Genomic DNA, 27863 nt, shown 5'->3' on the forward strand with positions numbered 1-27863 from the left:
GCCAGGATCTGCGGCTGGGAGAGAAAGAAATAGGGCCTGGAGCGTTCTTCTCTCTTTTTTTTGTTCGACGTTTAATTGCCGCTTTTAGCCTTCAGTCCCTCAATGGATCGTCTAATCGAAACCTCGGTTGTCAAGTAAGCATGGACAGCGACACTGGAACAGATGCCACCAACGACAACACCAAAGGCCTGAGGGGTAAGCCATATCCCTTTGCATCGACTTAGGAGGACTTTCAAGACCTCAATCCCAAAGAAGTGTGCACATAGAGAAGGGGTTTCAACGTTGTGAGGCTTGGTGCTTGTCGAATGGCCGATATTGAAGACCTGACGAATATGCAGGAGGCCATGGCATGCGGCCCGTACACATCTCAAGGGGCATTCCCCAGCACAGTCCACCTGAGACATCTTCTTTCATCCACCATGCATCCAGGTAGCCTATATAGTGTTCGCCCATTTGGCGCCGCATATCGCGATCGTGATCATGCAAAAGATTACGGCTTGCTTGGCTTGGTTGGTGAGAGTGTCGGTTAAATCATTGGTTATTGCTCCAAGACTTGTCGAGAGATCAGACCGTTGAGTTGATCGGATTCTGCGCTTGTCGCAGATATAGGAGTGAATGGTCTAAATGTCTTTCACGGTACTGTGGTTTGTACCCTCTTCCCACTTTTTTATTTTCGTCCTCTCTCCAGGTTTCCTTTGCACTGCAGTCAGATGCTCAGCAGCCCAAAGCAACATCTCAAAAGTTTTCGTTTCTCGCTCAAGAGGGAACAGTTCAAGTCATTATTCATGAATCACGATTCAAGGTTACCGCTCACCAGGATGAAACCGAAGAAACGGCCCGAAGACTGGGAACCCGAACATCCCATCACAAAACAAGGTGAAATTTGGCGATGCAAACGGTGCTGGCATCCAGGTTGGAGATAACTCTGATGTTGTCAACGTTGGTTTTGCTGATATCATTAACAACGGAGACATAAAACTTACCGTTATAGCTACGCTCCTTTATCTGATGTTTCCAGCAGTGTACCTCGTAACTTTAACATTACTTAGACTGGTAACACAACTAGCATTATCGGCCATCAATCACAGACAGTCCTGGTTGATTTTGATCCATCTTATATCTGGCCGGAGTTTGAATTACCATATATCACACAAGAAAAGATCTGGAACAGCGCTTAAAAGAAAGTTCCAAGGTTAACAACATGATGATGGACATTGCCCACAGAATGAGCATTTACCGATTGTCAACATGTATACAGAATCTAGGATTTATATAATTCAAACCGGAGCGCTAGACAGCATGCGCGTGCTGCCCTTGTAGGATATCCAGGTGTTGGGTATGTTTTTTCTACCAGACCCCCCTCTATTATGTGATGAAGCAATATTGCTTTTGAGAGATAGAAAAAGCCAGATCGTTCTCGAAATGGGTTACAGGATTCATGCCAGCTTCCCCGACATCTGGGTAGTTCAAAACTGGTCGCTGTAACGACGTCCTGGAAGGTTTTCAGTATATTGCCGGCGCTTCGAAGCTGTCCGATCGAAATGGAACCGGGGAGAACATCTTTCAAGTCGCTTATGATTGGTTACGCAATGATCCAAATGGCACATGACTTATGATCGAAGATGACGCCGATGACGAGGAAGTACTCTGTACCGAAGTGGAAAACGGTGCTGCTGCAACAAATCGGTTCAAACCGCTCGAGGAGAATAACCCCCTCAAAATCGCAATAGATGCACGATTGTTACATCCCGCAGCAAAAGACTACTTGTTCCCGGCCATGGAGGTCACAGCCCTCGCATACGTTCTCCAGCTTCGTTCTCCTCCTCTGGATCACATTATCTCCTTGCTTGATGTTCGCTGCTTTGGGCACTGTGGGCTTTTTTTGCCATTACATAACAGGATATAATTCATAGACACTATAAGAAAAAGATCTGTGAGAGTCTTCTACTCCTATTATCTAGATCCCTAGATGGATGGGATCAAACCGTTGTTGTGTTTGCTCCCATCATTTGACTAGTGAGCAGAGGCGGGTAACATTAGGGCTAACATGAAGTATTCGTTGCAACAACTTCAGCAGAGGGCCATGGCTGCAGGAGGAAAAAAAGGGAACGGCGAGAGGTATTCGTAAGTACGTGCCTACGTTTGTATCAGCTTCAGGTCATCACAACGTGACTGAGCAGGATTATAAGACGTGGGGTTGAACATCAAGTACAGTACGACATCTTTAAATTAGTTTCAAATATCTTAGTAAGAGACCCCTATTCTCATCAAAAAAAAAAAATACCCTCTTCGCATTTTCTTTACCCAATCTCAACAATCCCACCCCCTTCAATCCTTCAACTAAACAACCCCCCGTCCTCCTCTCCATCCACCCCCCTCACATTCCAACACTACCGGACTACCCCCAGGCCCCGCGACATCCAAGGCCAGTGTAACCCTCTCCCTCTCTGGCACAACACACACCGTCTCACCTAAATTCCTATAATCCGTCTCACAATGCAACTGATTCCCTCCATTCCAATTCCCCTCACCATTCTCCCCCGAACTTACTTCCCTGATCTCGACGGTCGGCAGAGGGAGGTACCCCTCCCGAAGAGGGATCAATACCAACGGAATATGCGCCTCGGTATCAGGCGTGGAACTTATCCCATCCGGCTCATCCTTCCCATCAGTAGGAAGCATAACAGAAGGAATAACAAAATGTCCCTTCCTCCTCCCCCCGATGATCCACGTATCCCCCGGCGCAGTAACTTCATACCCAAACTCCAAGTCCCTCGCCCACGCCGAATTTTGCCCCTCGGCGCCAATCCCAGGATTTGGGCTACCAACCGGCAACGGGGACGAAGGAGACGAAATAAGAGAAGACGTATCCCACCTCCGAGTCCACCTTAAATGCAGCGTCGCCTCCAGCACTTGGTTCACCCTAACAACAGGACACCCCGCACTGGGCGTGTCTGTCCCCGGGAAAAGCTCGCTACTTCGGTTGGCTGGATCCAAACAGTGCAGTTTGATGTCGGCTGTATGCACCACCGCGACAGATGGGACATCCACGGGGATGGTGATCTCCCTTTTCGCGTCAGGGACCGGGGTTTCCGGGACGATCAGCACCGGGTTGGCCGTAATAAACTGCCTGATCCAAGCCGCTGGAGCCAAACCGCCTCCTCCGCCAGGGGACGAAGGAGAAGGGGGCTCCAGGCCGAGGGATGAGCATACGCGCTCCCAATTGATCTCCTGCAGGAGATTGGTCAAATCCAGTTCCCCTAACAGCGCAACCCTCTCCAACGCAGTAGTATCCAGTGCCCTCCGCAAGCAAGAGACGACAACCCCTGCCACCGCCTTCGCCATTTCGCTCAGCGAAGGAATGTTCTTCAGCTCATCTTGTACACGAGAGCGAACAAGAAGGTCAAGTTCCTCCATCAAAACGGTATACCCCAGCCGGAGATACAATGTCCCAGTCGTCCCCGGACCCGCCTTCCGAACCCCCTTCTTTCGTTTGATCCTCCAAAGTAAACTTGCCGGCTGACGTCCAAACACTACGACCTTCTCCGGCAGGACGCCCGCCTCAGCCTCGAAAATGTCGCTCCCCTTGAGCTCGGCACTGACCACCCTTAATGGTGACTCCTCGCCTCCGACTTGTGCAGGGGCGACGGCGAACCGGGAGAATAAGGCATCATGCTTGAAGATATCTTGTACGTTGACCTCTAGGGCGAGGGCGATCGGGACAGAAGCAGTCTTGTGTAAGGTGTATGTGGTCCCCGACACGGTGGTGTATGAGACTTCCACGCGCACCGTGACGTCCACGACGTCCTGCTCGACCGTAAACGGCAACCGCACCAATCTCGTAACGTTCTTGGCGAGGTCAGAGAAGGCAAAGATCCCAGGCGTGGCCGGTTTCGTAGGATTCGCGTCCCTGGACGTGAAGAGCTCTGCCTCATGGGTGAGGAGCCTTAGCCCGCCTGTCGCAGCACGCACGCGGATCTCGACATTGGAGAGTTCGTTCCAGCCGGTGTGGAGTTCGAGATCCAAAAACCTCCGTTTGTCAAGTTGCAGATGGCGCGGGCCAGACACAACGACGTCGAGGGCGCTGGTGCGGTGGTAGAGGACCACGCGGGCATTCTGGATGACCTGAGGCGTTTGAGCTGGCTGCTGGGTGGCCCCAACCAGCGTCGAGGACAGAGGAGCATCCCGCTCGTAGTGCAGCACCACACGCTTCGCTTGTACCCTAATCTGATCCGCCTCAAACGCCCCCGCCATCATTACCGTGCTCCGGACGCGAATCTTATTCGGTCCAGGGTGAATAGTCACCTTCCCAGCCGTAGACAACCAAATCTCCCTATTAACCGTAGCTCCCTGCACGCCCACGATCCTCACCCTAACCGAGTCCGCCTCAAACTCATCCACCAGCAAGCTGTACATATCCACAAACAAACTAAACCCATCTCCCGCCTCGTCATACCAAGGCGGTCCATCAACCGCAATCTTGCAAAACAGACTCGTCAACGGAATCCGAACGTCTCGTTCCAGGCTCGTCGAGGACGTGATCAACTCCCCCAAAAACCCCTTCACCGCCTCTACATCAGGGAACCCTTTCACACTGGCCGCAACAACCCTGCTCTTACTTGCTAACCGCTCCTTCTCAGCCGCAGCAGCCTTGCAAAGCAGCTGTCGCAGCGCTTTAATCACATAATCCTCGACTTTGCCCAACTCTTTTAGGCATCTAGCATACATTACCAGCAGACTGAGCTCAAGCAAAGACCAGCCGGACTCCCCGAAGAAGGGGATCACCTGGTAGAAGTAGCCCGCTGCGGCGGCGTATTCTCCCAAGTGGTATTTGAGGACTGCGAGGTCGGCCATGGAGGCTTGGACGGAGTGCGTGTGTCCGGCGAGGGTGAAGTGGCGCAGGGCTTTGTCGATGAGGGTTTCGTAGAGGCGGTAGAAGTCGTCGCGGTTATCGAGGGCTGTGCGGAGAGTAGCGTTGGAGACGCCAGCTGTGGAGGTGTACAATGCCTCGGGCTCGGCTTCTTTCTTCGTAGCTGGCTCAGACGAGCCATCTAAGGGGATATCCTCCATCTCCTCGACGCCCGTCTCACCGACGGTCGGGACGCCCGCCCATCCATCCGTCCAACCCCTCTTCTTCCCACATTCCTCAAGCACATTTCTCGACAAATTGCACAGCTCTGCACGTTGCGCAGCCAACTCCTCCAACCCAGCCCTCTGCACAGGCAACTCCTGCTCGAGCCGTCCCGGCCCCGGGAAACCCGGGCTCGGAGGCGGTTTCTGTCCCTCCCTCAAACTTGACGACCTCACTGGCAGGGTAGTCGTCCTCAACTCAGGAACTTTATCCGCCGCCTCTCCCGTCGCCAGCGGTCCTCCCAACACCGAGGGCGGGATGGGCAACAACTTGGTGCTCGTCTGCGCGAGGATCTGCTGCGCCACGCTAAACGCAAACGACGCAACCATATTGTCCACGACCTCGACCAACTCTTTCCCCATTGCTTCCTCGCCCCCCATCGCTTTTAACACATCGGCCCTCATAACCTGGCTCACGCCCGGCACAAACTCCAGTGTCCGGCGACAAATCTCCGCCAGGTACAACAAATTCTCCGGCTCCTCTTCATCAACCGGTTTTTGGCTCGGAAGGTTGCGAGGGGCGACCCCGCGCGGGGCGAGCTCTTGTTGCTCCTTCAGCTTGGCAAGGAGTTCTTCCCGTGAAGACCACGCGTTGGCTAGGCGTAAAAGGAGAGCGGTTTGTCGCGCGAAGATGTAGCACCGGAAGTCGAAGAGGGAGACATTGTTGGCGAGGATGAGGTCGCGGTAGGGCTTATGGGCGGTGCTGATGGGTATGCCAGAGATGGCGTCGGAGGGTTTGTCGGAAGAGGGTTGGGCGTCGAGGGTGACTTCTTCCTCGTCGTTGCCGAACTCAAGACGTCCGCCGGTTAGTTCCGCGAGGGCCTTTTGGGCGATATCTTTCAGCTCTTCGGTGTAGCTGAGCAGAGCGCCGCCGTGAGCAGCAGGGTTATCGCTCGACGCCTGCTCAGCGACAATACTATCCAGCCCGACACTCAACTCATCATATACCACCAGGGCATCCTCCACGAGTCCGACACTTTCAAACCCCCGCGCCAACCCCTCCTTGAGTATAAAAAACGTACAGAAATTCCATCCCGGCAACGCCCTTTGCGCATCCTTCTCCTTAATATCCTCCTCATACTGGCTCACTCGGCGATCAAAGCTCGCCAGGATCAACTCCTTCATCTTGCCGATGAGCTCATTCCACGCCTGTTCTGCCTCGGCTTCAGTCTCCGTGTAGCCAGTTGGCACGGCAGGCACCACGCGAGGCAACATGTTATACGGCACGTCGTTAATGCCAATCCGGATCTGTCGGACGCGGTCGACGGAGCCTTTGGCGGAGCCATTGAAATCGGCGCGCATTTTCTCAAGGAGGGTACTTGATCCCCTCCAGCGTGTGGCCGAACTGCTTGACTTGGAATCGGTCCCCTCTCCTTTGTGGGATGATACCCTTGGCTGGGTAGCCGCCACCGAGTTTGGAAGGACTATGTGGATGATGAGCCACTCGAAGGCATCATGGTTTTCGGCTGCCCCCTTGGTCGTTGTGGAGGTGTGTGTTTTAATCCATTCGCGGATCTCGGAGCGGACTGTGCTCTTGTAGGTATCGTTGTCGTCGCAGCGGACTAATAGGATTTTTAGATAGGGGGTTCGCCGTAGACCGGGGATCTGATGCCTCCTTTGCGCCTGAGTAACCGGCGGCTTCAGCGTCGAGGCACTTGACGTGGTCGTGCTCGCGGTAGAGGATTCGCTTGGCCTCGCATCCGTCGACCCCGCGCGTCCTGCAACCGAGGCGGGTATAAAGCCATCGTCTTTATCCTTCTGTATATCGGTTTGACCAGTTTTAGGGGGGTTGGGCGAGGGCGTGGGGGTGTAAAGCGAGGAAGGGTCGACGCCGGCCGGGACAAGCTCGATGTGCAGCGTGGAAATGGAGCGGACGGGCCCGGCATGGGATTGCCAATGGAGGTCGCGGAGGGGCAGGCGGGAGATTAGTCCGGGCGCGAGGAGCTTGTAGACATCGTGCGGGTCGTGGTACTCGACTGGACAATTGAGGTTAGCAGATGGTTGTGGCTAAGGGGAGCTCGGGGAGAAAGCAGTTGGAAGGAAAGAAGACTGAAGGATGATGAGGGGCATACCTGTTACTTTGGAGGAAGAAAATGGCTGCTCCATGCTGAAGACAGCTTTGCGTCCCGACCAAGCTATGCGGTCAGGTCAGCATGGATGGGCATCCAGGTGTTGAAGAGGTGAGGTCAACAAGGTAAAGCTGATGAGATAAGCCAGAGGTCGGCAGTTGGTGTGCCAACACCGAGGTACCTACCCCACTCTTTAGGCTATCCTTATTTAGGTTTAGCGCGCAATCTTATCGAGTAGCTATCCAAACCCCGCCCCCACTTCGATCTGGACCCTGTCGCAATTCATGCCGCGATGGCGGGGCATTGTTGATTTTATTTCTGATTCGCATTTTGCGACGTCGCACAGCGGCTTTGAGAGACGTTGACTACATATTATCACTCACTTTTCTCTCTTTTTCGTCTGGGAATTTTCGTCAAATTTCGCTCATCTACTGAAGCAAGACAGAACAATGGCCACCCTCGAGGCAGTCAAGTACTCCCGCGGAAAGCTGCTCGTCCTCGACCAGCTTCGTCTGCCACACGAGCACCACTACGATGAGGTGAACACGGCCGAGCAGGCGTTCGACTGCATTCGAGCGATGCGCGTGCGCGGTAATCTTTCACTCTCTCTCATGTCTCAAGAATCATATGCTGACTTGTCCAGGCGCCCCCGCCATCGCCATCGTCGCCGCCCTCGCCCTGGCCGTCGAACTTCACCACGGTGCCTGCAAGGCGACCACTGTCCAAGATACCATTAGCTACATTGACGGCCGCCTAGACTACCTAAAAGAGTCCCGGCCCACAGCAGTCGACCTCTTCAACGCAATTGCCAAACTCAAGGCCGCCATCCGCGTATCCCCCTCTTCCCCTACCGATATCATTTCGACCTTTATCGCCACTGCCGAAGAGATCCTCCGCCTCGACCTCTCCAACAACACCTCCATCGGCGCCCACGGTGCAGACTGGCTCACGCAACAGTATAATCTGTCCTCATCCAACAAAATTTCTGTCCTGACCCACTGCAACACCGGCTCCCTCGCCACCTCAGGCCATGGCACCGCCCTCGGCATTATCCGCACTCTCCACTCCCGGCAACTCCTCTACCACGCTTACTGCACCGAAACCCGCCCATACAACCAAGGCTCTCGCCTTACCGCCTTCGAACTCGTCTTCGAGGGCATCCCCTCGACCCTCATAACCGACAGCATGGCCGCCGCATTGTTTAAGCTCCGCCGCGAGTCGGACAAAATCGGCGCCGTAATCGTCGGCGCAGACCGCGTCGCCCGCAATGGGGACACAGCCAACAAAATCGGCACATATGCACTCGCCGTGCTGGCGAAGCACCACGGGGTGAAGTTCATTGTTGCTGCGCCCACGACCTCGATCGATCTGGAAACTGAGTCAGGAGATGGGATTAAGATCGAAGAGCGGAAGAAGGAAGAGCTGACGCAGATCAGCGGGGCGGTGATCCGCGAGGATGGGAGCGTTGATACCAGTCGGACAGTGAGGGTCGCGACGGCGGACCAGAGGATTGATGTGTGGAATCCGGCGTTTGACGTCACGCCTGCGGAGTTGATTGATGCGATTGTCACGGAGAGAGGGACCGTTGTGAAGGGGCCCAACGGGAGATTTGATTTTAAGGAGGTGTTGCCAGAGAGGTGGCGGTGGTAAGGGGGGGAGGGAATTTGAATTAGTTTGAAGGGTTGACGAGTTACATTTTTTTTTTTGGGCTTTTGTGTGTTTTTGTTTAGAGCGTTCATAGACTTGGGATTGGGACGGACTATGCGTTCTTGACGCGAGACTTGGCTTACAGGTCAGGGTCTATTTTGTGACTGGGTGGCTCCCTAAGCTGCAAAAACCTCTCAGATCCGAGTACCTACATCTTAGAGAGGTAAGATTGTGCTCCTATGACCAGGGCCTCTTGTGAGGATTGCAAGTCCAGAAGGCTGAGCTCCATTTTTGTGCATTGTTTAATAGAACACAGGCTCATTTGGGCATCAATGACCGGTCTGGGACGGGATCAGCACCTACCAAGTGGTGTATATATATGTACAAGATATATCGGTGTTTATTTTGGTAGCTCTTTGGCAAAGCTATGCGGCGTTCTTAGATGAGAGATTCTGCCAAGGAGAGCCAACAAAGCAAACCCCGGTGCTTCTTGCTTAGAATACTGAAATCTTCAAAGCGTTACACCTCTTCCTTTCTGAACAAACAAGAGAGGCAGTTAACAGCCCTTTTGCCTAATCCGACAGGCTCATCAAAGACCCTTCTCTAGCGTTTTAAAGTTTTCATTAGAATCCAAGGCGAAAGTAGAGGGTGATCTGCTAGTTGAGCCGCTATCAATGTACAATGCATGTGACTTAGTCCTACCTATGACTCACGAGCTTCCTGAGCGTTCTGAGAAGCCAAGCTGATTGGGGCCGCCGCGGGGCGGCGAAGCTGCTGACGGCTAGGAGTCTCAGTTATTGGTAAATAACCCCTGGTTGACCTTATAATTCTGTGATTTCAGATGCTGGAGGCTAGATTAAAACATAATGCCCCGCATTCAATCTATAGGTTGAACAATATAAGAGCCACGATGAATGATATTGCAGAGCAAATAATTCAGAAATACGAACTAGAAGTCTGGAACCGAGAGTTCTCGCACTCAGCTGCCTCTTTGGCTGGACAGGTCCGCAAGCTCAACAAGTCATTTAAGGCCCATAGCACTGAGATCAAGAAAGAGTAAAACGGATTTCAAGAGACGTTTCTTCCTTTGGAGGCTCAACCATGAAATAGCTGTGCCTATGTCCCTGAACTGTAAGGCGACGCGTGAAGTTCAAATCATCTCACGAAAGATTGCCTCCGTAATTCAAGAAACCCGCAACGAGCCTGGAGAGTTGAGACTTCACGACAGGCAAAGTGAGATACGTTTGCCGCTATTCTATTTGTAGGTGAAAAAGCTTTCAAACTCCAAAGAACTGCAAGGCAGATGTTCGTGGACCGTGGGTGGTCGAGAAAGTCAATTCAAGCACACAATGACCATGTGATGACTGACGTAATTTTCCAAGTTTATATTACCTTTTGTACACTTTACCGGCATGCTGACCTACCTGATAGAATCTGCACACCGTCGAAGTCCATATGGGACTTCTTCAAAGAGGTGTTGCCCTCGTTTCTCATTGGTAGGCACTCCTTGAACAACTTACGACAATAAGGATATTACAGTGTTGTTCTTTAGGTCTTCAACCTTTACACCGTCTTGCTCGACTTTGTGCAGATTCCTCAGCGGAAACCCCCATATAGCATGCAGGACAGAGCATATTTCTGTTTGGGTATTGGGTAAGATCGCAAATTCCGCACATAAGTTACTTGGTCAGACCTGGCTCTCTTCCGAAGCAATCATAGAAGAGTGCGCTTTCGATATCTCTAGTACTGAGCTTGGCCGGGAAATAACGTCGATCGTGTGGAACCACGAGTCTCGGGACTCAATAGTTCCAAGGTTTTTGAGCATTACCTGTCGTAACGTGTCACTCATGTATAAACGCTACACAGAGGTGTTTGTGGTGGTGACATTATTGGTACGAGCCGCCCTATACATCCAGCATCTGGCCTTGAGGAAGACCGGAGGTCTAAGCCCAGTCGAGTCCTCGCGACGAATTGCATGCTATTCTGGTTTCTTTGATGGTTGCTCTGGACATTGTCGGAAACTCTCTCATTTACGTCGGAGTCCCGTTGAGTCGTGGTTCGGGGAAGTCTACTCTTACGGCGAGTCTTCAAAAGATCATAATGTCATCAACTTGATGCTGGCGCTACGAGTAGTAAAAAAGGCATATGTACAAATAGGGCTAGGGTGTAAAGAATTCAGCATGGAATCATTTTATAAAGGTCCTATGGTGGTGAAAGCGATGGGTCTTTTCATGCCCTCGATCTTCCAAGCGCTAGAGGGAGTAGACTAAGGCATAGAAGAATTTCTCCCACAAGAAGATATTTTAAAAACACTGGGAGACACGATAGAAGCAACACAGGAAGCATAATTGCAATAAAAGAAGCAAAAAGAAAAGAAAAGGAAGTGGGAGAAGGAGAAAAAGAAGTTCGGGAGAGTTTTAGATTGGAATTCGCTAGGAGATAGGGAGGAGAAGGGAGCGTTGCTAAGGATATGGAACAATAGGTTTAAGTTTTGTGCAAATTTTCAGGGAAATATAGAGTTTTACGAAATTATACTTCATTACAGCCATCAACCAAAACAATCTATGCACAAATTCCCCACCCTCATTTTTTGCTTCAAACATGTCTGTGATCTGAGACGACCCATCTCATCGCTCTATCTACTGCAACTAACCGACCATCATTCAGCCATCTGCTCCATTAGCACGTCCCTTACATCACCTCCCAACCCCCCTCAGCAGTCTCCCCCTCGCCCTTTCCAAAACCCTCACCGTCCCAACCGGCACTGCTAACGCAGCATCCACCTCCGCAAGCCCATCCCTCGCCCTCCACTCCTCCGACAACAACCCCAACGCCGCAAGTCCAAAACACCCATGATACACGTCCGGCGGACCGCCAGGGTACTTCGAAAACCCACCGATCGTGTGCGCAGTCCGTTCAAGCAGGAATCTCCTTGCTCGAGCAGCATCCAAAAGGTCGAAGTGCCCTAGGATGCGCAGCGCTGCGCCCACCCACCAGGTGTAGCATGTGTCGGGGAGTTTGTTGGCGCGACCGTTGAGGGCTACGTAGGGGAGGGGGTTAGGGGGAAGGAAGGAAGAGGGAGAGGGGGGTAGGAGGAAGTTGTCTTCGTCAGAGTCAGAGGAAGAGTCGTCGTCGGGGGAGTCGAGGTAGACGAATTGGCGGGAGGAGAGCCAGTGCAGGAGGTTCGGGAGGTCGCGGATGCCGTGGTGGAGGGAGGGGATTGCGTGGGGGGTGGTACTGTTTGTTAGCGGGCGGTCGAGAAGGGAGAGGGCGGCGATTGCGCAGAAGGCATAGCCGGCTGGGGGATGTTAGCGTGGGTTTTGGAGAAGGTTTTGGAGAAGGGATGGGAAAGGAAGGGACGTACCATGTGGCTCTTCCTGCGAGCTACCCGCGAAGCCGCCGTCGTAGGTCTGTTAAGTTAGCATCTCGTAATAAACACGTTATCCACTGCAACAACGTACCTGTGTTCGGAGGATATAGCTCCTCAACCCGTCAATATCAATATCCTCGACCCAACCATCATCCCCCTCCTTCACATCGCCCCTCAAAATCCACCGTATCGCCGATGCAATATAGCAATACCTCATGTCGTATCCCCCACCAATGTACATCTCCTCGCCCGGAATGGGCATCCTCCTGACGACCTCGCCGAAACTCCCATCCTCTCTTTGCAATCTCCTTAGCCATCTCAACGTCTTGACCCTGTCGACACCCACTAACGCACCATCGGGGTCGTTTTCATCTGCAAGAAGAGCCAGGAGAAGAAGGGCAAATACTGTAGCGGGAAGGTTGGCTGGGGAGGGGTAGTCCGCTGCTGGGTCGTAGTCTGACGACTCCCCTGGACTAGATTGATAGACATCTGGGTTGTCCGGCTCCTCGAACGGGAAAATGAGCGACGACGTAGCGATGAACCCGCCACCAGGATGCTGATGAGCGAGGATCCATTTCCGTAGCTGCTTTCTCAAATCTGGAGTAAGAAGGGGCTTCCTTTGAGGTTTGGACGTCTCATCTGGCGATGAGCATGACGGGGAGAGTGACGGCTCTAGAATGGCGATAGAATTAATGATGAAGTAGGCTAAAGCCATTCGGTTGCCTTCGTTCGAGAGGTAGTGATGGGGCAGCGGCGCGGTAAGACACATCCGCCAGTAACGCAGGTGACGGTCAATGTTGAGTGTCGGTTCGGGTTCTTGGAGGTCGGCCATGTTGTAAGTGAGCTCGGGAGGTTGGGTAAAGTGAAGATGAGAATGAGATTGAGATGCTGATATCAAGGAGGGGTCGTTTCTTGTATGATGTTGAGATTGATGACCTTTTGTAGTACTGATCCTGGCCGCCTTTTTAATATCCTGAAAAATAAGACCAACTCGTTCCAGTGTCTGGTCTACTCTCCTTAGACTTCAGATAACCAAAACACAAACAAACACCCGCCAAGAGGCATCACCGCCCCAATCGTCCAGCCCCGACCGAGGGGTAAAGCTCCAGCCACACCGCGGGGTTCTTTCAGACCTCACTCCCGTACCTTGCGTGGCGGTGCCTTGTGGCTCTCCAAACCAATCACCTACCTCCCCTCGATAAGACCTCCAACCCCCCTGATTACACGCGCCGTGCAACACGTGCATCCCGCCTCGACCTTTCGTATCGCATTCTCTAAGCCATCGAACCAGCCCTGCACAAACGAGGAGCACACCGGACAGACATTGGGCTGGAGCAGCAGCTTTTCCAGTGCGTGTGTGTCTGTGTGACGCTGTCCGGGACCGAGGGCCGCGCAATTCCATCAGGAGCCCGAAGATTGCCGCCAGTTTGGACCCGAACAAGGGAACAACAGCACAGCTTCAACCCGATCGAAACAGAAGGCCTTCCATTTTTCTTTTCTCGACTCTATGCTTGACCATATCTGAGACTCAAAAGAGAGAAAACAACCCAAAATGGCGCTCATATCCGCCCGCACAATCATCACCTCCCTCTCTCTCTTCCACCTCACACTGGCCTTCTTCTTTCTCACCAACCCGGCTGCTGTGTCCGACCAGGCAGTGGTGTACCTATTAGGCGAAAGCATGGGCCTGGTATGTCCGCTTCCTCTCTCTCCCAACACTCTCCAGAAGACATGCTAACATCGTTGAAGCCCCATTCCCGCTCATTCGACGCCCAGTCCCCCTCCCTCGCCTTCCTAGCCGTCATCCTCGGGCTCTTCGGCCTATGCGACCTCGTCACGCTCTCTCTCCCCGACGAGATCTGCATTGTCCATCACTGGGGTGTACAAGGTCCGTCTCTTTCCCCCTCCCTCCTCACCCTTCCTTCCCCCCTCAGCAACCTACTAACATTCCCGGTTTAAATAGCACCCCTCCGCCTAACAATCTCCCTCCTCCTCTCAGCCTACTCCTTCTTCCTCTCCCCGTCCTCCCCCTTCTTCTACACCTCGCCCAAGGACTTCCCCCCGTACACCTCCGACACCCGCGCGCCGTTCGCCCATCCCTCGGTTCACCATGCGACACACAACCCGGCGTATATCCCCTCTGGATGGGGCGGCGATGCGCTGAAGAATAGGGTATTTTTCACGTTTATGTTTGTGGAGACTATGGGCTGGTTCTGGGCGCTGGTTACGTTGCGGGAGGAGCAGAGGGAGATTTTGGAGAAGAAGGAGCGGCAGAGGCAGAGAAGACGGAGTAGTGGCTCGGGGAGTGGGTTTGGGAATTTTGCACGGTAGAGGGACCAGACGATGAGCTGGGTTGCATGGAGATTTTGCATCTACAGTATTTCAATAATGTAATGTCTTGGCTCCAGCAGGAAGAAGGGTTTGGTCACGGCCGGTTCAGTTCAGTTCATTCATCAGCGATACCTCTTAGCATGGTGCATCTAATCTCACAGCTGGCACAGAATCAACATCATCATTTTATTTTATTTTATGTTATTTTATTTTATTTCATTTTTCTCTTTCGTATCTTCCACATCTCCCAACAGATCCTACACATCTCCCTACCTACTCCCACCTAACCATTCCCCACCCCTTAACCCCCTCCCTCCAACTCTCCACCACTCTTCCAACCCACTCTTCAGCCTCCTCCCGTCCCCCAACAACCCCCTCAACAGCCTTCTCCACATCCCCCCCTTTCTCAAAACACAAATTCAACACCCGATCCAACCATCCTCCCTCCGCAAGCATCTCCTTCAACTTTTGCACATGTCCCTTCAGCTCCACCAGGGCCTTCGTCGCCGTCTCCCCCAACACCCGCATTTCACTCAGCGCGTCACGGTGCAGACCTGAGCGACCCGTCCTGTCGCGGGAGATTTCCTTGTCATGGAAGGAGGTGGCAAAGAGAGAGGTGTGTTTTATCGCAAGGGCGGATTCGCGAAGGAAGGCGAGGGTGTGCAGGTTTGTTAGGGGGGTTAGGGCAGGGAGAGATGCAGGACTATTAGGGGTGGGGGAGAGGGTTGTCCGAAGGGAGTTGAATGCCTTCTTGATGGAAGCGGTTGTGGAGGACAGGGATTTGGAGACGGGTTCGGAGCGCGGGGAGGAGAGGGCGGTGAAGAGCGCTGAGGAGAGCAGGGAGATGATGGTGTAGTACGTGCGTTCCGCGGGCGTGAGGAAGGAGTAGGTGTTCGGGGCGTTGATGAAGTCTGTTAGGGAGGCGCTCAAGTCGTCCAAAGTGTCGAGGGTGTATTCGCGGTCGCGGACGGCGACTTCGTTGGGGCGGTTGGCCTTGAAATCTTTGGGGGGTTTGTACGAGAGAAGGTCCATGTATTGTTCCGCCAGGAAGGCTAAGTGGCTGCGCTCGTTCTGGGATACGTTAGAAAAAGCAGGTCAAACGACTTGACAACGGAATGCTCACCGAAAGCCCAGGTCCAAGACGTAGATACTCATGAATAGGTGGACCGTGTGGGCTCTCAAGGTTAGGAAACGGCCCGTAGTCCGTCTTGTCGACGAGGACCGTGTCGTGCGTAATTTTATCTGCTTTTAGTTAGCATGTCAAGAGTACAATCGACCTGACAGGAAACTTACCAAGCAGAGGATGTGCCTCAATCTCGCACTCCTGCCTAGCACCATAACACCTCCTGGCCCGTCTCTCCTCGACGACTGTCATCATGAGCGTGCAGCTGCGGCGCAGCCGGCTATCATACTCGCTCATGTCCAAGATACTCGTATAGCTGCCGGCCAGGAAAGCGTCCCAGATCCTAACCGGCGAGTTATCTCGCAGGCTCTGGTTGTAGAAACTCCTAAGCTTCTCCGTCGGGGGCACCGACCCTTGGAAGAGGCCGGGCGAGAGGCTTGATATTCTGTCGAAAAAGAGCGGGCTGAGAGCGTCCTGGATCGTGCGCTTCACGCCAAGGGGGTTCCATAGCTGGTAGGCGTAGGAGGCACAGCCCAGAAGCAGGTAGAGTTGCACCAGTAACAGGCGAAGCTCGACATTGTTGGGGGTGAACTTAAGCTGGCTGTCAAGAAGTAGCACCGCTTGCAGGAACAGGCCGGGGTTAACGTCTTGCCAGAGAGATGATGAGGTCGGATCAGAGGTCCGTGGACGAAGGCCAGAGAGCTTCAACAGCGACATGGCGATAGCGAAGGCCAGGTCGAGACGAGGATCTTTGTCGAGGGTCGGAATGTGCTCCAAGATCTCCTTGTCACTGTTGATCTCGTTGTACGCAGCAGACGCCTCGACGACGATCTTGCGCAGGCAGTGCTCACAAGGAAGCGAGGCTTGGTTAGAACACATAAGGCATTGGGAAGACCCCTCAGACTGTGATGTTAACGTCTGAGGGCACGTAGTCAGGAGGTAGCGTAGTCGGCACTCCAAAGCCTTGAGCGCCATGAGACGCGCCTTGGATGTATTCTTGCGCTGGTCAGTCATGTCTCTTGATGACAATCTGTGGGCAATTCTCACCTCGTCCAAGATGCCCGGCAGGACGTCAAGGAAACCCTGCATCTCCTCAAAGCTGAGCTCTGACACATACCCCTTGACGTCGTCAAAGGCTGCCAGCTTGTCAAAGTACTGGTCTAGGAACAAACCAAGTTGCTCGACCCTTGGCGACAAACTGCTATCGGCCTGGTTCTGGTTAATCGCCGGCAGCCGGAAGGTAGTCTCGAGAACGGCGAGACTGATATTTTTTCTGTACAGGGGGATTGCCTGAGGCTTAGCCTCGAGGAACTTGTCGAGGATTTCTTTAACCTCCTTGACGGCACTACGACGGTGAGCTTATGATATTGAACGAACATTACTGAGTCAGCCTACCTCTCAGAGTCAGCGACCTTGCTAGCAGCCGTGGCAAACAGTCGCCATATCCGCAGGTCACACACAAAGAAGAGCGTCGTCTCGCCGTCGAGACCCAGTTTCAGCGCATCACGGCAGAGGGTGAAGATGAGCTCCCACTCGCCCCACTTCTCGAGGGCATCCAATGCCTCGCAGAACAACAGCTTGTGGCCCTGCTTCAATTGGCTTAGGGCACCCAGCTTGGGGCTTTGCAGACGAGAGATGAACTCGGCCTTGGCCCCTTGCCTCAAAAGTACCCGGTAGTATAGGCATACCTCTTCCTCGGTTACGAGGCCCCTGTCGGTAGATTCGAGCTTGGGCGACTGCTAATGTCAGAGCCTATCCCTTAAGTGTGTACGACGATCACATACGTTCTCAGTCAGGTCGGCCGCGCGCTCCAGCTGCTTTGCCGCTAGCAGGCTGTACACCTTGCGGCTGGTATCACTGCACTGGGGGCTTATCTGTCCATGTCAGCTGTGCGCTCAGGAACTAAGGGCTGGGAGACACACTGAAAGCAGGAACGTAAGCGTGATGTTCCAGAACATGAACCGGCGGTCCGACGTGTTGGCGTATGTCTTGTCCAGTGTCGTGGCGATCTACTTCAGTCAGAACTCCTGAACTGATTAATACTACACATCAGAGGAGCTCACCTGCTGAGCGCTCACGAGATCCCAGCGCTCGACACACGCCTGCAACGACTGCAGAGCAATGGGGCTCTTGGGGTTCGCCTTGACCCAACGCACTCTCAAGGGGCCAAAGGTGTCGGCATACTCAATGTCGTAGTCAATAAAGTCCCGACACGCCCACTCGTAGAGTTCGAGGATATCGATGTCGGGGACCTTCTTGTTCTTAACCAGCTCGTCGACAGCCGTGAGCACGGCACTCCTGTCTGCAGAGCCGTCAAGCTGAGCCTCGGCACAGATCTTGATGGCCTGTCATGAGATGAGTAAGTGAGCATGAGTCCAAGCTCAGAGTGAGTGAGGCTGAGATAAGAGCTCACCTCATAGTAAGGGTCCTTCAGGGTGGCAGCGCGTCTCGCGGCTAGACGAATGACCGTGTTCCAGTTGCCATCTTCAAACGCCGTCTGCAGCTGCACGTCCACACTGGCCTTGAGTGCCGGGCGGCCATAACGGTAACCCATGGACATGGTGCCGGCCGGAAGGGGAGAGTGGTCACACTGTTACTTCACTGTCCAAGTCCGGGTCCAGATCCCAGGACTGACTTTTTTGTAGCGTAGCGGGGTAGCCGGGCAGTCCTCCGTACGCCGAGCCTAAGGTATCGCTGTATCGCGGTAGCAACTATCGCTGAAATTGCTGATAGGCAGCGCGGGGCAGAGCAAGGCACTGGGCTACTAAGAATCACGCAGTTGGTCGTAGGGGCAGCATTCGGGCAACAAAAGCTGCTTCAGAATGGAGTGAGAAGTATCTCAAGGCCCAATAACGTTGGCAGAAGCAGTGGAGGTGCAGTCTGCTCTGACCTGCTCAAGCCTCGCAGCTAAATGCTGCATGCAGCTTGATTCCATTCTGGCGAGCATGGTGGGGCATGCAAGCTCTGTGGGTCTGTGCGTCATCAACCCCACTATGAAAGTGGGAGGTCGAGCATGCGATGAACGCGGCCTCGAGCATGGACATGACGGCCAGAAACTGGATGACCTATCTCTGCTCTAACTTGTTAACTACGACAATTGCCAATTGATATCTTTTATTCATACAAATGTCTATTCCAAATCATCCACTCAGGAGGTGTAATGTTACAAGACATCGTACACTGTCCCTCTTTCCTGTTGACTTCCATGACAAGCCATGAGCCTTGTGTACTGCCATGTTTTATTCAGTATCGTAAGTATTATGGGGCAATCCCCGTCGTTATAAACGATGTCTTAAAGGCGAGTCATCGAATCGAATGGCTGAAACGGGGTATCACGAAAACCAACCCTTCTTTTCCTTCTTGCGCTGCTCGAGCTATGTTAGGGGAATGAGTTAGCACAATTCAACGGGTAAGCAAAACATATGATCGTACCCAAGCCTTCTTGCAATCTCTATACGCCCTGTGATACACCCTGTCAGAACCAGTCCCCTGAACAGAGTCCCCCAAAGGAAAGCACGAACTGGAAGTAATCCGAGCACATCGTCCGATCGCCATTATTCCGGTGCAGGCATCGTATACTCCGGGCGGCAGCCTCTTGGCACGGGTCTAGATATGCACTGCGGTCCTTCCTGTAGGGATTGACGTCAGCGATTCTGGACTGTCAACTGTCTCAGCAAGCTCTCAATCACAAGACTCACTTCTCAAACTTCTCTCTCGTCTCTGGGGTCCACGGATCGCCCGTCGACACCATTTTTACGTTTTTTTGAATTGGCCTGTCCATGAAACAGTGGCGCGCACGCAGGACGAGGGTCGAGATGGCGGCTTGGACGAACGACTAGACCTCGGGCAAGTGACTGCCGACGTTCCGTTCTTCGACGTCACCCCCAGAGCCGCAAACCCCGCTGCCCTTGGGTGTGCCAAGACCGCACGGACCAATGACCCCAGGAGCTGACGCACAAACCACATCTTGTAGCCTCTGTGGGGATCAGCAAGCTACTTGGCCCGGTGGTTCAATGTATGCAATGTGATGTTCCTTGCTGCGGCTGAAGAAAAAAAAAAACAGACATAACTGAGCTGAAGATCGCCAGCCGGGCTTAGCGTGTCCGCGCGGTTGTGTATATGGTGAACCTCCTGTATACGGCAAGATAGTTTCGTTATATAAATCTACCTGCGGCTCTAGAACAGTCGGGTATGTCTGCTCTTTGGATCAGCTGTGCCTTCTGAGCTATATCGGTGCCGGTAGCGGGACCTGCCTGGCTCACACTCGCCAGGACCATCCCAACCAATCTCACAGGGATTCTTCCCCGTCCAGCTAGTTAAGTTCCCTTAGGCTTGGCGTCCCGCCACATTTTCACGCCCAAGGTCCAAGAGTAGCGCCAAACTTAATTAACCTGACTTACAGCACCAAGTGTCTCTTGAGGGTCACCAACTGTCATTAGCCACGATGAATGCCTATATGACTCACGGCCACTTGCTTATCACCTCTGAGAAACGGTTAAGCCACATAGTGTGCTGCAGGCCTGCAACCTCACTGTGACGATCCAGCTAAGCCTTCCTGAGATGTGTTCAAGTTTGGTTCAAGGCTTATGGATCTGGAAGACAGCAGTTCTCATACGGATTTAGGAGCATTGTGGTCACCGGTTGGTCTAGGCAACTGCTTGGATTGTAGACTGGGAATTCTTCCGCCCCCCCTTTCCAGCTGCGAGGCCTTTATCTACCTCATTTACTCAGAATCCTTCCTTGTCTCTTCTACCAAGAGCCTTTCAGTCCTTTGTCAGTGATTCTTAACTCTGATGACATTTCGTCAGAAACCCCTTATTTCTTCGTAGCAATCAGGCTATGAAGTCTAAAAGACAGAAGTTCTCACGCAGAATGTCCAACGCTGCGGTCATCAGCTGGGGTAAGCAGCCGTTTATATTGCTAACTAAGAAGCCCTCATGGACATTCTCAAGTGGCTCACGAGCTACATCCTTATATACACGATGTTGATGATTCTCCCTTGGTGATAATCGTTGTTTCCCAGAGATGACCCTCGCGCCTGTGCAGCCATTTGTCACTCTTGGCAGGGTGATCATCAGCCGGGTATTTATGATTATTTTCTGATTTGCCCATTTCCTTTATGCCTTTATGCCTTACAAGCCTTACTTTTTATGATTTGCTCATAATAGCAGAAAAGAGCTAGGGAAGATCAAACGTTTTCCCTTTTTAAGTCTAGGTCTAGATCTTCAAGAGAGCTCTCTCATGTGTGAGGCAGCTCCAACTGTACCTTATTAATTGGAAGCGATATAGACATTTAAGTGAAGATATGTATCTTTGGACTATGAGTGCTAAAGATCTTGCTATTGCAAAAATTTGCATGTTTTGTTATGAAATCATCAAAATCGTAGGGCATATGGCAGGGACAGGAAAAACAGTAAAGCACTACAAACTTGAATGTTAAGCATCCACATGCATAATGAAATGAAATTAACATACTATGGCTTCCTTACTCGCAACAACCGCTCTTGAGGGTCAGTTTTGTCTCTCTTTTTTCTTACCGTGATCGTAGCAGCAATAGTTACTCGTTTCGGCTTTTCAGGGTGCCGAAAGAGCTGGATGTGAACTTGGTCGTAACGGAGACCCATTAGAGAACCGGGCCTGGGTCCAAAGCCAGCTTGAATCAGCGTAGGGCGGAGATCAATCTGAGCCTTCGAGTTGCAAAAGATATCTTTTACATGACTCCACACAGTGAGTCCTGAAGCGCAAGGAGGTCCTTAGTATCACTTCAACCTTATCGATGGTTAAGGTTGGATCAAGCTTGAATTCCCGGGTTGCGTGCAGGATAAGATACTACCAAGCTGGAGTCAGTAAAACAATGTCTAAAAAATGTCAAGTGTAAAAGAAGGACAATTATCTCTAGACTTACATTAGTGATTTCGACCACAGGTCGGTTTCGTGACATACCTGGCTCCCATCTTAATCTCCGTTTCTCCTGTTTTCCGGGCACTTCCGTCTCATGTCCCGTAAGACCGTATTGTCATCCTTCACCTAAAGGTTTTTTTCAGACTTCGACTATATACCGGGTAGTTTTCTAAGCGTTTGTACGATTGGAACTTCTTGCGGTCCGAGTACTGAACAGTCTTTACGAAAAATTCTGATGTAGTATTTCGGAACGGCTTTCAATACGGCCTTAGCATACGCTTTATCGCAGCAACGATCCAACACACAGTTCTGTCGCAACAGCATTGCCGTGTCTCTTACAACACAGTCGTTGCTGTTAAGTTCCTTCCGTTAGGTTATTCCGTTTTGCTCCGTTTATAATCGATATCGTTAACAGTGGGAACAGAGGGGTCCGTCTTCAACCGCTGATGCTTATTCTTTTTCGTCGTTTCTGTTCCGGAAACATAAGGATTAGTGTCGCGTCCAGAAAATATCCCCCAGAACTGAAATCCTCATCGTTGATCTAAGGTGTGCCAGCTTGTCTCTGCCTGAATGCTACAACATCGATCCTAACTTTTTCATCTACGTATCTTTCAACACAAATTTCCCGCTTTCCGTTGACCTGGTAAAGATGTTTCAGCACAACCAATGCTCCCATTTCCTTCTCCAAGCTCCTTCAAAATCTCCCCTTCATCTGCCATCAAATTAAAAATCCATCGTGAACTGGATGGTTGTTGGCGGCTCTTTTCCGGCCGACATCACGAACATTCCATGATTTTGTCGACCAAGACCGTTTTGTACTGCTCCTTATGTTTCAACTCATTGACTTCCGCCCGGTGCCGGCACCGACGCCAGCGTCTGGCCCCAGCAGCTGTCCGAACATCGGGCCAACCAACTCCGTTGGCTGTCAAGGTCTATTTGATTTGCGACACGCCGGGCTTCGGCGCCTGCATTCTTGCGAGCATGGTAAGCAAGGTGTGGTTGAAGGTTTCTTCTAATTTAGCGAGGGAGGAGAGTTGGGAGTTGGGGATCTTTAGGAGATGAAGTTGAGGGAGTAAGAGGTCGAACATTGTGATACTAGAGCTGGGGGGTTGGGAATCTTCATATCTACCTGTTTTGGTAGGTTCCTGACATTTAAGAACTAGTTAGCAATAATATAATTCAGGCCAGTTTCCTCAATAGAGATGAACAAGAATTTTCTGTTGAAAATGCAAAATTCGGTTGCTCTGCCTATGTGTGGGTGTTGGAACCAAAGATCGGATGATGAGGCATCGTAGACCCTATATCACGCTCTTCCGCGCATGTTCTATAGTGAGGCCAAAGCGCAAGCGCTCTCAAGCCTTGTTGGTCCACCACACTCTGTCCATAAAATAGTTTCATCTATTCTCTTCTCCCTCAATTCTCCAATACGTTCACTCTTTTCTCTGTTCAGATCGTCGTTTTGAGTGCGTCCCCAGCTTCAGCTCCAGTTCATCAACTAGAGACTGATATACGTTCGTTACCAAATTGTCTTCGCATTGTCTTCAGCATCCCTTCGCTTGTTTTTCCACAAATCTCTCTTAGAAGATATTCCTAAGGCACATATCTTTCGTCCTCGTCAACACTTGTCTGAGTTGTCACTCAGCTTGCCCTGCCAACCTCGTCGAGGCACTTCTTTGGGCTCGTCTCCAAGTGTTAGCCCATTTTCGGTCACTCGAACCCAAGGTGCTCAAACTCGAAGTACTCGGGTTTCGAAGAACAGCTAAGGTACAAGGAAATTTTATGTCCGATAAGGCCCGCTCAAGCTAACATTTCGTCGGACATAGTTGAAAGTTAGCCCAGGCTATATGAAGCACGTTCTGTGCAAAGATCTCATCTTTCGACAAACCAGCTCATCACAACCTGTGGGTCTTTCAGAAACCAAGTGTAAAATGGCTGCTATTCCCTCTCCTTTTACTTGCCGTTGGCCCCTCGAACCATATTGGGAGTTGAAGGGGTTTGATTTTACTATGATAAATTTCCACGACATCAGCAACACCATGAAGGAGGTGTTGCACGACCCGCAGTTCACCACTCCCGTTCCTCAGCAGGCCAAGAACGACGAGACTGAGCAGGAGCACATTGTAAGGGTCGTCAAAAATAACTTGGCTGTTATCTTCAAAGCCATGTTGCACTCCGAGGATTCTTATATGGCTCAGAACTTTTGGGAGAGAGTGAGCATTTGCTCACATGGCCGCGGCACTCAAGTTTCCTCAACGATTTCTGAGCTGTTTATCGAGGCCCGCAGGACCTACACCAGCAGATTTGGGGATAGCATCATCAATGGCGCCACGATTTATGTGGACCAGTGGATAGAGCTCGTCGACGCACTCGCGAGTGGTCATGATCCACGGAACAAAAGCCGGAAGGCATGGACGACAAAATTCAGGGAGTGGACGGAGAAGCGCCAGAAGGGTGAGCTCGAAAACCTGGCTGATAAAGTAGAGCATGACCTGAGCTCTCGGCCTCAATATACTCAACGGAGAGGAATGTCCGGGTCTCAAAACGGCAGGCGGCCTGCTGTTAGCCACGATAACGCAGAAGGCAGTCAGAACAGCGATTCCGACAGCGATAGCGAAGTTGTTGTCGTTTCTGAGAGAAAATGTGAGAGGTATCCTGCTCAAATAAACGATAAGGGTAAAAGAAAGACTGTTGAGACGGCCGAGGAGGTAACCACTCGCCCGATTAAACGGCGCGCAGACAGATATCATCATCGGGCTTTAACCACCCCTCCTCAATCTTCTCCCCCGAGTGGTCACAACAGGTCGAGGAAGCATAACAACAACAACAACAACAACAACAACGAGGAAGAAGACGACGTCAACGACACTTGGGAAGGGCCGTCCGGTAGTCCCGCCGCAAGGCGATGTGCCACAAGGGCTGCTGCCCGTACTATCGACGACAGTGACGTTGAGAATCCTTCTCACCATCGTGACAACAACAACAGCAACGCCTGTCCGTCTGAGCATAATCAGCAAGAGGAAATCAAAGTGTTGAAGACCTCTGTTCTCCAGCTCCATAACCGTGAAAGGAACAGGGGGAAGTACATGACAACCTTAGCGCGCAAGACCGTCAAGAAGGAGTTTGCCGATTTCCTCAACGATCATAACGGCGAACTAAAGTCCCATAAGGAGTTGACTCAACAGGTCACAAAGCTTCAGGGGAGAGTCGAGGCTCGCGAGAAGCACGATGATAAACAGGGCAAAATGTTGAAAGACCTCAAGAATACCGTCAATGATCAGCTTGAAGACTATAAGGCTCTCGCAGAGAAGGTGGAGGTACTGGAGGCTACCACCAAGGAGTATGAGCAGCAGATTGAGGCACTCACCGAAGAGATCAAAGCCCTTAAAAATGCTGAATTCTCAACCGACTCTGGCTCCGACTTTGAGCCTGACTCCTCCAACGACAAGAAAACTGCCGCTAATGCCACAGTCACCTGGCAGGAGTTCCAGAAGATAAAGAATATTCTCAATAACCACGAGAAGGAGTTCGAGCGCCGCCTTAAGGCGCTCGAGAAGACTCTGTGCGAGCGCTATGAGAAGATCATTCGAGACCTTGAGAAGGAGAATGCTGAGCTGAGAAACATGCTTGCCCAGCAGAACCAGGCCACCGTCCAGAGCAATCAGAATGGTCAGCAGGATCAGCAGGTGCCGCAGCGCCAGCAGAACAACAACGGTGGCAGACAGGCACAGAATGGCCACCAGCACCAGATCCGGAACCAGAACAACCGGGGCAACAACAATGTTCGTTTTCAGTCTTACCAGTGCAATAGCAGCCGGTTCAACCAAAAGCGGCTGAATCACTAAGCTCAGGTCTGGGGGGTTCAAGTTCCCGTGATGGGCCATAGAGAGGTTAGCTTCTTCTTTTTTTTTTTTTTTTTTTTTTTTTAGGATTCAATTCGAGGGATTGAATGCAGAGTCAGCCACCAAAGACTGAGTAAATGAGATTGTTGACACAAAGTCAACGCTAACAAGAACCACGTCTCCATTCACTCTCCGACTGCAAGTCGGACAAAGAGAGAACGACCCTGCAGGTTGTTAGAAAGATCGCTGAGCGAGTAATGGTCGATTGCCAACCACTTACCCAAGGCTATATTTTGTCCTCAGCGCCCCACTAGTAACTCGACACCATGCCTTCACAACAGGATCATCGAGGAACCTCTTCGGGGCTTAGTGTTTTCGGAGCTCGGAGTCAGAGGAAATACCCCAGGAGAGCTTTGCTATCAGTTGCTCCATTGTTTTAGAAAGTTTGCTATCAAGGGAGAATGCATGCTTGGGCATGGCACATGTACTTACCTGAGAGAGTCCTAATAGATCATTGACTTGACAGACCGTCGTAGAGGCCCAGGCGTTTCAATGACTGGTGACTAACTCCATCGACAACTATTATCACAACACGGATCAAGCACAACCTGCAAGCTCTCTGCTGCATACACACATTAATGACCATACCATTCCTCATTACTGAAACTAAAAAGTACATAACAATACTGCCGATCAGCCAGTCCTACCAACGTAAAATGATCCAGACCCAGTCCTTAACGCCTGTGTAAACATGACATTATTGAGCCAACCCATACCCTACACGCTGAGGCATAAGCAATCATAGCTCCCTATACCCGTGTGGCACCCAAAAAGAGGTACCTACCCAAAGTACGCACTGACAAACCGCGAAAATGCCGAAGCAAGCAATCCCATAACTTCAGCCCTCGGACCAGCCCATCCCCATCCACAGCAACCCCCCCAAAAATGACCCCAAAATCACCGCCGTCAACACTCCGGCACCCGCGCGATCCCCCACAGTGATAGGTCTCATCGGTTCAGGATCATTATTCACCAACCCAGCATTCGGATCACCGCGGCTCGTCCCGCCCGTATCATTCGTCAACGGCCCCCTCAGCACATGTGGCTGATCCAACAACAGCGTACTCAGCGCCGCGACCGCACTCATCTGCTGGCCCGCAGGACCATTCGCCACGTCCTCATCATACTTGCCAATATTCCAGCGGAAACCGCACGTGCCGTCCGCCAGGCAGGAGGAGACACAGCCTTCGGTGGAGGAGCGCAGTGTGCGCATGATGGTGTCGCGCGTGAAGGGGGCGACGACGGCGACGGTTGCCAAGGCGCGGTGCATGTAGCCTTTGAAGGAGTGCTGATCGACGTTGCATTGCATGCGATCGGGGAGCTCGCAGGCGCGCTCGACCATGATGCCTTCGGGGAAGAAGTGGTCGATTGTGCGGTTGAGGAGGCCAAGGACGCGGGAGCGCCATTTTTCTTCGAGAGTCTACGTAGAGTCAATATGGGGTTACAACTCCGCAGGGGAATTGGAGAGACATACGTAGTTGTACATGATAGCAGCTGCATGGATCAGCAGGGCCGCGTTGGTTGAGAATTGCACCGGGTTGATGTCAGTGCAGTTGTGCTCGACGTGACCACCATCGAGGACGTTATACTCTTTGGTGATGTAGCCGACGCCCTGAGTCCAGTCCCAGGCAGTCTCGGCCCAGCGAGCGTAGGTGTCATTGCGAGTGTAGCGGGCCAAGCGAGAGGCAATATTCATGAAAACGACCTGGGCGATCGTGTTCTTGTAGTTGTAGCCGGCATTGGTGTGGGGGATCTGCCAGCGCAGACCACCATTGCAAAATTCCATGTCCCAGAGACGAGCCTGACGGTTGAACACTGCCTGAGCGAGAGCCAGCCATTGCGGCTCATCGGGAGCCGGATTAGGGAAGTTCGTCTCAGCAGCCAGCATGGCAGCCATGCCCCAGAAGCCTTGGTCATCATTACCTAGCGAAAGAGTCCAATTCCGCGGCTCGAAACTGTAGCCAGGACCCTCGGCCTGGAAGACAAGAGAACGGCGCGTCTCATTGACGTAGGTATCATCGCCAGTATAGTACCAGTAGTCGATCAACGTCCCCCACATCGCACCAGCCTGCCACCAGTAGTATGGACCACTAGGTACGGCAGGATGCGGGCCAGGCAGAATACCAGGTGTCTGGCCGGGTTTATCGCCGTGGTAGTAAGTCCAGAGGTTCCCAGCTACAATTTTAGCAGCGCGACGGATGGAGTCTAGAACGTGTGTCAGCAACATGAAACGTGCCATTTTACTTGTGTGAACATCCATGCGGAACGGACTGCGACGACGCACCGTAATCGTCAAGATCGACTTGCAACTTAGCCCGCCCATCTTGCGCATGGACGCAGGCTGCTGTGAGAAACAGCAGCGCTGCGGCTATCGACGCCAGGAATCGGTTCAT

The 27863-nt window shown here is 52.1% G+C and overlaps 8 protein-coding genes across 8 annotated transcripts; 3 read left to right on the forward strand and 5 right to left on the reverse strand.

The window, feature by feature from the left end:
• Window positions 1-1965: 1965 nt before the first annotated feature.
• On the reverse strand, window positions 1966-7236 carry CTHT_0000130 (putative rab guanyl-nucleotide exchange factor; the record flags this gene model as incomplete). The annotated part of the gene is made up of 3 exons (XM_006690505.1): window positions 1966-2013; window positions 2551-7106; window positions 7203-7236. 3 exons carry the CDS (start codon window positions 7234-7236, stop codon window positions 1966-1968), a joined length of 4638 nt encoding a protein of 1545 aa, XP_006690568.1.
• Window positions 7237-7648: 412 nt separating this feature from the next.
• On the forward strand, window positions 7649-8849 carry CTHT_0000140 (putative translation initiation factor; the record flags this gene model as incomplete). The annotated part of the gene is made up of 2 exons (XM_006690506.1): window positions 7649-7790; window positions 7843-8849. 2 exons carry the CDS (start codon window positions 7649-7651, stop codon window positions 8847-8849), a joined length of 1149 nt encoding a protein of 382 aa, XP_006690569.1.
• Window positions 8850-11542: 2693 nt separating this feature from the next.
• On the reverse strand, window positions 11543-13048 carry CTHT_0000150 (uncharacterized protein; the record flags this gene model as incomplete). Its single annotated transcript, XM_006690507.1, has 3 exons — window positions 11543-12144; window positions 12211-12256; window positions 12308-13048. 3 exons carry the CDS (start codon window positions 13046-13048, stop codon window positions 11543-11545), a joined length of 1389 nt encoding a protein of 462 aa, XP_006690570.1.
• A 720-nt stretch (window positions 13049-13768) lies between these two features.
• CTHT_0000160 (uncharacterized protein) lies at window positions 13769-14547 on the forward strand (the record flags this gene model as incomplete). The annotated part of the gene is made up of 3 exons (XM_006690508.1): window positions 13769-13906; window positions 13966-14104; window positions 14180-14547. 3 exons carry the CDS (start codon window positions 13769-13771, stop codon window positions 14545-14547), a joined length of 645 nt encoding a protein of 214 aa, XP_006690571.1.
• A 273-nt stretch (window positions 14548-14820) lies between these two features.
• CTHT_0000170 (uncharacterized protein) lies at window positions 14821-18230 on the reverse strand (the record flags this gene model as incomplete). Its single annotated transcript, XM_006690509.1, has 8 exons — window positions 14821-15618; window positions 15671-15789; window positions 15841-17015; window positions 17066-17406; window positions 17455-17532; window positions 17593-17679; window positions 17734-18015; window positions 18084-18230. 8 exons carry the CDS (start codon window positions 18228-18230, stop codon window positions 14821-14823), a joined length of 3027 nt encoding a protein of 1008 aa, XP_006690572.1.
• A 772-nt stretch (window positions 18231-19002) lies between these two features.
• On the reverse strand, window positions 19003-19421 carry CTHT_0000180 (cytochrome c oxidase-like protein; the record flags this gene model as incomplete). Its single annotated transcript, XM_006690510.1, has 4 exons — window positions 19003-19044; window positions 19103-19130; window positions 19192-19299; window positions 19369-19421. 4 exons carry the CDS (start codon window positions 19419-19421, stop codon window positions 19003-19005), a joined length of 231 nt encoding a protein of 76 aa, XP_006690573.1.
• Window positions 19422-23607: 4186 nt separating this feature from the next.
• Window positions 23608-25413, forward strand: CTHT_0000190 (uncharacterized protein; the record flags this gene model as incomplete). The annotated part of the gene is made up of 1 exon (XM_006690511.1): window positions 23608-25413. One exon carries the CDS (start codon window positions 23608-23610, stop codon window positions 25411-25413), a length of 1806 nt encoding a protein of 601 aa, XP_006690574.1.
• Window positions 25414-26308: 895 nt separating this feature from the next.
• On the reverse strand, window positions 26309-27863 carry CTHT_0000200 (uncharacterized protein; the record flags this gene model as incomplete). Its single annotated transcript, XM_006690512.1, has 3 exons — window positions 26309-26890; window positions 26945-27675; window positions 27755-27863. The coding sequence occupies 3 exons, from the start codon at window positions 27861-27863 to the stop codon at window positions 26309-26311; spliced, it is 1422 nt and encodes a 473-aa protein (XP_006690575.1).

The sequence above is a fragment of the Thermochaetoides thermophila genome (assembly GCF_000221225.1).
Source record: "Thermochaetoides thermophila DSM 1495 unplaced genomic scaffold scf7180000011801, whole genome shotgun sequence".
NCBI lineage: Eukaryota > Fungi > Ascomycota > Sordariomycetes > Sordariales > Chaetomiaceae > Thermochaetoides > Thermochaetoides thermophila.